This window comes from Micropterus dolomieu, linkage group LG07, assembly GCF_021292245.1.
Source record: "Micropterus dolomieu isolate WLL.071019.BEF.003 ecotype Adirondacks linkage group LG07, ASM2129224v1, whole genome shotgun sequence".
Lineage (NCBI taxonomy): Eukaryota > Metazoa > Chordata > Actinopteri > Centrarchiformes > Centrarchidae > Micropterus > Micropterus dolomieu.
In genome coordinates, this window is record NC_060156.1 from 8,142,935 (window position 1) to 8,150,555 (window position 7,621).

Here is a 7,621-nt window from a genome sequence, read left to right on the forward strand (position 1 = left end):
ACCAATAAGAGTTTCTTTGTTGAGTTCGTCTGGCAAACAAGACACTGAGCCCACTAAACTCCGACCGCTTCACCTAAACATCACTTCCCGCTCTCCTTTTAAAACCTATCCGGTGGCAAATGAGGGGGAAAAATACATAGAGGCCTGTGGGGTAATCATGGATTGTTGTAGGGAATTTACCTTTAATAACACAGTTCCTTTTTTACATGTGAAGGAAAAACCAATACACTCAAAGCATGTTTAACATCACAATAAAAGCTGTACATGAAGGCAGAATAAGTGACTATTACCAATTGTTTCAGCTCCACGAGGCATAAGCTTGTGATTTACAGTGAGGGCTGGGTGTCCTCCATGGCGAACTTTGCCTCAACATCCGTAACGCTGGACGTTAAGAGTCATGCCAAACTTGAATTCTTTAGCAATTTTGAGATTGGGGGGGGGGAAGTGAACACGTGTGTCTTTCTCTAATGTCATATTGATTCATGAGCGTGTCATATTGGTTGAGACGGGATAGATTCCCATGTTTACGCCCTGTGCAGTATTGTGTGAGGTTTAAAAATATGCATGCATTAACAATATAAAGGGATGTCCACTAAATTGTGAGGTGACTGTATTTCTTTACCTCTTCATGCTCTTCTGTATTGTAAGCGCCAGTTCAGATAAATTTAACAAAAATCTGAGTTGTGTGATTATGACAATTTTAGTGTTTGAACAATATTTACACGTTGGAAACAGGTAAGTACAGCTATTATATGATATGAGAATACAATAACTCATGTCCAGTGAGCTGAATGTTGCCACATGTATTTTCTCGGTTTGGATTGTGTTTTACTAAACTGCAAAATGTATAAAAGTTATATAAACATAAGTTATTTATTTTTTTATTAACTGGAGAGTTGCACCTTTTTTTTCTTTTTTTTTCTCAACGAACTCAGCGTGTCTGTGTGCATGCGTCTGAATCATGATTGAGCGGCTGAGTCACTGTCTTTGTGGTAGGTGAAATCAGTCTGGAGGGCATGGTGGTGCACAGAGCTGAATGCAGGCCGGTCGTCAATGACAACTACATGAAGCTGAAGAAGTGAGTGAACTTTCAAATTGCTTGTTTGACGAGACTGAATTACGTCAGAAATCAAATAAGGTGAACTTAAATGCTGTTGTGCCTCATGGCTGCACTGGGTTAGAAAAACCCAGCAAAATGGATGTTATAGACAGTTTTAAACTTAAATGCCAACACTTGAACTTATTTCACTTGAACATAATATTGTAAAACAGCACAGCAGTTGTTACTGGCACCAGATGACAACATAATATTTTTGCAAAATATGGGAAACAGTTAAATATTGTGGTGTTAAAGTTTCTGTTACGAAAATAACTTCTATTCCCCTTACACACTGCATTGAGTGTAAGTTTAATATATTTGTATTGCATTTCCATTACATTAAAGGATCAGACTGACTACTGATGAATCATTCTTAACATTTGTGGAATAATAACCACACAAATGCATAAGAGTCAGGGCAGCATTTGTTGTTCTTGTTTTGTTTTTTTTTTCCACCCCTGGACAAAACAAAATCTGTTCAAGTGTTGTGAATTAATTCCAACAAGAGCAGAGAAGTTTTGACGTGTTGACAAGGGGCATCGCTGCAACTGTCCAAACTCCTGACACTTTCAAATCCTTGCTAAAGACCTATCTTTATTCATTGGCCTTCAAACAGAGTTGAGTAGTGGCATTTATGTTTTACTTTTTCTACTGTTGTCATGTATATTTTTTGTCTATTGTGGAAAGCACTTTGGTCAATTAGTGTTGTGTTTAAATGTGCTAAATAAATAAACTTGAACTTGAACTGTTAATTTATGTACACTAAACACTCAGGTCCACTCTGCCTTTTTTTTTTTTTAATGGTTTCTGTCCCCTCTTCATCAGAATCCGTTATTCCAGCTAGTTAGTGGATGGGGATTGCTATAGCAACCGCATCACTGTGGCAGATGCACTGCTACAATACAACCCAAGGCAAACACACAACGCAGTTTGCTTTAGTGTGTGAGACAGTTTCTCCATCAGCGATCAGCATCAGTAAGACACTTTACTGGAAGGCACTTTAATGACGGACGAGCAAAAATAAAGCGTACCCTTCGCGACCGTCATGAACGTGTTCTTGAGGTTTTTGTGCTGATCATCTGGCTGGGATTCAGGATGGTGCTGTGATGTAGATTTGTCATTGTGTTTCTGACTCCACATGGAGTTTTGTAATCTCCCATTTGGATGGCAGCTGACAAATGTCCCTCCATCATGGCAGGCTACAGGATATGCAGGACATTGTTGTCATGGTGTGTGTGTGTGTGTGTGTGTGTGTGTGTGTTTGTCAGTTTGGTAGAAACTTCACTGCAGGCTCCTTCTGTAGATAAAGTGATCATAATGTGCTTATTAAAGGGGGAAAATGGATTTAAGATAAATAATTCAAATCAAATTTGTTGTTTATAGAGTTATGTGTGTTTTTCTTCATTGGTTGACATTACTAATATTTTATTGTTTGTTTGTTTTTGTGATGCAATCCATTTTGTTTTTTAACCTCCTGGTGGATGAAATGTGACTCATCTACAAAGAAATTAGAAAAAAATAAGAAGTATATAAAGATTGACTTTACTGATCGATTCATTAGCATAACTGTTTACGGTTAATATATCACTATGAATATATCATGGTAATTATGGCAGAAGATCAGGCAGCTGCATGTGTTCACTGACGTTGTCAGGATGAATGAAAGTCAACAAAAAATAAATAGCAGGCAGAATATCTTTGGACAGAGCAGCTGCCATTACTTATTTGGTTAGTTTCACCTCAAGGTCCTGACAGTTGCCTCCCTGCCAACAGGCACATCTGTCAGCGGAGATCACAACTTTCTGTGTGTGTGTGTGTGTGTCAGACTGCAGATTCAAGAGACCACCAAGCCTCAGCGTTTGTCACAGCAGCTGGAGAAAGCCATCACTACCGTCTTCAAGCCTGTGGCCAACCACGATTTCAATGTAAGAACTCATAACGGTGTATGGATTCTCATCAAATTGTGACAGAATCAAACCATAATGATCAGATTCACGTTTGTAATATTACAAGTGTCATTATGTTATTAGTATTATTATTAGTAATATTGAGGATGCTTCTAAGGTGGAGTATGAGAAGAAGAAGAAGTCGGACGGGAAGATGGTGAGGGCTGAGCGACAGGTCGTGCTCGACATGCTCTTCTCTGCCTTTGAGAAGCACCAGTATTACAACATTAAGGACCTGGTGGACATCACCAAACAACCTGTGGTGAGCAGGATGCACACACACACAAACAAACAAACACGCATGTAACAATATTGCTGGAAAGACCAAAAAAATACACAACACACCTGCCCACTATCCACCTTGCTTTGTTAAATTTGAACAAATCGCCCACAACATGACGTTCATGCCTGTTCACACAATCTTTTGTGGCTCAAATTTGTGCCAACATGCACCACACACACACAAACATGGGATGAATCGATACACTGCTGTGGATTCGTTCCAGCTCGCAGAGAACAGCAATGTGTAGGTGCTGATGAGACCTTGAGGTCCTCCTCTCCCTCTGATTGCATCTGATTGCATAACCATCGGCTGAGTAGGAGTCAAACGCCGCAATACACTCCGCACCATCATTTCTCTCCTAAAGCACTTGGCTAACACTCAAATTAACTGAACTAAAGTAACCGAAATGCCCATTATGAAAAGTCTTGAAACACATGACTGTTATTCATGAGGTTCAGTGGCCACGTCTCTGCTCAGCAGCTCAACAGAGACACCCGGTGGTGGTTGAAGAGTATGGTCTCTCTCACAGCACTGCAGTCTTCCACAGCTCCTGCTCAGTATTAGAAATGAGGTTTGCGTTGGATTTATGTCTGTTCAGGAAAGGCAACGGTGCTGTCCAAGCAGGGTCACGGGGAAACCGCCATTTAGTATAAAATCGTCTCTTATTCAATCTCATACTTCATTCAGAAAGCAGATGGGGACTGTCAAAACATCAGGCCAGAGTCTTCAAGTCACAAGGAGTTGGCACATACCCCAAACCTCTCAGCACCTTAAAGGAATAGTTTGCGCTTATGTTCTTTCTTGTCAAGGGTTAGATGAAAAGACCGACCAGTGGCTGCTTAGCTAATCTTGGCACAAAGCCTGGAAGCAAGAAATACTCACATAAGCCCCTCTAAACCACCAAGATGTAATGTGTAAGTCCTGCATTCAAGAATGCACTATAAGTAAAAGTACAGAATAGTAGCATCAAAATATACTTGGCCGATTATAACTTATTATTAATGCATTCATCCCTGTAATGTTAAAGCTAGTAAAGGTACTAGTTACATACTATACTTTATTTAATGAGTAGCTCAGTCTAGAATGAAATGTCATAAAAAAATTTTGCATTCTGTAAAAAATGCACGACAGAATTACTACTTTCTGGGTGTATAGGTTAATATGCATGTAAATAGCTGTATAACTGATATTAGTTTTTAGTTTATTTTATTCTAAATTTAAATATTCACATACACTATTCTCTGTGTAAAATGACAAATAAATGACCTTGATTCCCTGACCTGTCAAATGTAGTGAAGTAAAAAGTTAAATATTTAAAAAAGTAATAAAATAGAAATACTGATTGGAAAAAAATTACAAACGATTACGTTTTTGGAAATAGGCAAACTATTCCTGTAGGATCTCTGCTGGTACACCATAAAGACTCGCTTAAGTACCTGAGAGGAGGAATCCAGGAACAAGGACCCTGGACGTTGATGTAAATTCCACTTTTCTATCTGTTACTTTTTATAGAGGAAGAATTGTTATGTGTGTTTTGCTGGATGCAAATTATACACAAAAGCATGCAACACATCTGTCAAATACACCATATGTTAAAGATATAGGTGGTCTGTCACAATCTTTTCATTTCAACCTGTTTTTCCAGACCTACCTGAAAGAAATCATGAGGGAAATTGGGACGTACAACAGCAAGGGAGCTCATAAAAGCACCTGGGAACTGAAGCCAGAGTACCGACACTACCAGTCTGCCGAGGAAGAGGAGGAGATGCAGACCGCCTAGTTCCAGCGAGTTCCTCCGAGCCTGTTCACCGATGTCGGTCTCATCTCACAGGAAAGAACAGAGCTACAACCTGAGATCTCAGCTGGGTCATATTTGTTAATATCTCAGTGAATTCCTGAATGTAGAAAAAGGAAATGCACATATGCAGGTAGCATGTGATGTTTGAGTTTAAACTGCATTAGCCAGCAACATAAATAAACAGATTGTTCCCCCCCTTTCACGCTGGTTTGAAGTCTTTTTAATTTGAGCAATGAATACCCAGCATCTGTCTGGAAGTGGAAGGTGAAGAAAATCTAAAATGTGACCGTCTGATTTGTAGAAAAACCACCAATACTCTCCTTTAAGGTATGATCACAAGAACATTCAAACCATTACTTTTAATGAATGCTGTTTTTTGTGTTGGGTCTTTCTGAACACTCTGTGGCTGAACAGGCAGGTGCTGACTTCACATGATTTCATTTGAATGGGAAACAATGTAAACAGCACAAAACTGAACATCTATCATGCATTTCAGTGGAGGGTTTAAGTCTGTACAAGTGTGCGCAGTACGTGGGCTAAAACAGGCCCAAATATAGTGAACTTGACATTACTGTTTATTATCTAAGGCACACTGTACCACAGGCAGCCAATGGTTTGATTTCGAACAAGCCTTTCTTTCAACTCATTTATGTTTAGACCTCTTTTATACAGTCTATTGTTTAAAGACTCAAGGCCCTCCTGCTACACTGACGATGAGCTTGAGCAAGAACATTTCTTTTTTGTTCAAATAGTACAAGTATGAATATATTCTGCGCGATTTGTGTATTCCACAAAATAAAGGCAGTGTGCCCTGCCAACGGCAGCAGTGAACCAGAGAAACACAAAGATTAAAGAGCAACATGATTGGAAACTCAATTCACCTTTCTAGTAGTGTTGCTATAGCAACTGTGGACACCATTAACCATATTTACAGTAAATCACATGGGGCTGAAACCTGATTAAAAATGAAAGTTTGAGAGTCTGACCACACACTCCCCACTTGTGTTAGGGTGATGATTTAACCTTAACTAACATGAAAGGGGTACACATCAGACATGCACAAGAGCTACAGTGTCACTACTGTTAGCACACTACTTCCTGTTAAGAGTGTCAACTGGTTTATTTATACTGCTCAAAAAAATTAAGTGAACATCAGTGATTGTCTGCGGAGGCATATTTTTGGACGGTTGCAAAGACCTCCTGCTAGCCAACCGTACCACGCTGTTGGGTACAAGGATGAAATCCTCAGAGCAATTGTCAGACCTTACTCTGGTGCAGGACAACACCCGGCGTCATGTCGCCTGAGTGTGTAGGCAGTTCCTGGATGATGATGCCATTGACTGCCTCTCTCATTACTCAGACCTAAATTGAACTGAAAATCTCTAGGCTGTTATCTATCGGTGCTTCCGAGGCTGCCAAGTAGCACTGCAGACAGTCCAGGAGCTCACTGAAGCCCTGATCCAGGTCTGGGACACCATCCACCGTTTCATTAGGAGCACGCCCAGACGTTATCAGGAATGCATACAGGCATGTGGGGGCCAAACACACTACTGAGTCACGTTATGAGTTTCCATGATGAAAGCCATACAGCCTGTGATTTACATGTTTTACTTTGATTTTCGGTGTGATTTTGGTTTTATACAAGCCACACTGGGTTGGTTGTTGGCCTGAAGTGTTCATCTCCCCCCAGTGAACTTCCTTGTTTTACTTTAAATCATAGAGGATTCATAGTAAAAAGGGTTCGTTCTCCTTCTTTGGAGTACACAATCACTGTTTTTATCCATCAAAAGATTTAAACGTTGGCAACGGGTATTTCTCTAGGCACTTTTTCAAAACTCGTACTGACAGCACGTCAACGTGGACTAAACTGAGGATCACTTTGCATTCATTGGCCCAATCCCAATGTCCCCCCTAAACCCTGAACCCTCAGACTTTACTGACCACTTGGAAAGTGATTGAGTGCAACAGGCTGCAAGGGCTCAAACTGCTGTAAACAGGAACGGGACAGCCCTTTGCCACTTTATCACGTTACATTGATGCTGAAACACGTTGCACACTAATGTTTTTGCCTTATTTCTAAGTCCTGCAGGCTCTTGCCCTACAGAGTGGAGGAGAGGAGAATATTTGTAATTAATCAATACACTATTGTTGGTCAAATAGCATCAAGCAAAATATACGGTAATATTGTATAATAAGGTGATTGCATTCCTCTGACTTCATGTGTCCTACGCAGCATTTTAAGTGAAGAACTTTCAACAATTTTAACATCAGGTGTCGATGCTTGTTTACTGTTTTCTTCTCATGATGCAGATTTGCCATGATATTTCTCTCGCTTCCGGGATTCCCCTGTTTCATGTCATACCGCTATGAACTGCGGGCAATTCCCTCAGCCAAAGTCTGCAGAAATGCAGACTTACGAAAAGGGTCTAAAGGGCCAAAATCCTTCACCACATTGAAAGAACCTACTACTCTCCACTCATACAAGTAATTTCCCT

At 40.2% G+C, this 7,621-nt stretch overlaps 1 protein-coding gene across 1 annotated transcript in view; it reads left to right on the forward strand.

The window, feature by feature from the left end:
• The window catches only part of LOC123973420 (general transcription factor IIF subunit 2-like), a 44,879-nt gene extending 39,553 nt beyond the window's left edge, over positions 1–5,326 (forward strand). The window contains exons 5-8 of the mRNA XM_046053423.1: positions 997–1,078; positions 2,925–3,024; positions 3,164–3,307; positions 4,974–5,326. Coding sequence (XP_045909379.1) covers positions 997–1,078; positions 2,925–3,024; positions 3,164–3,307; positions 4,974–5,108 — 461 coding nt within the window. The 3' untranslated portion in view covers positions 5,109–5,326. The remainder of the gene's footprint in view (positions 1–996; positions 1,079–2,924; positions 3,025–3,163; positions 3,308–4,973) is intronic.
• The last annotated feature ends 2,295 nt before the right edge of the window (positions 5,327–7,621 follow it).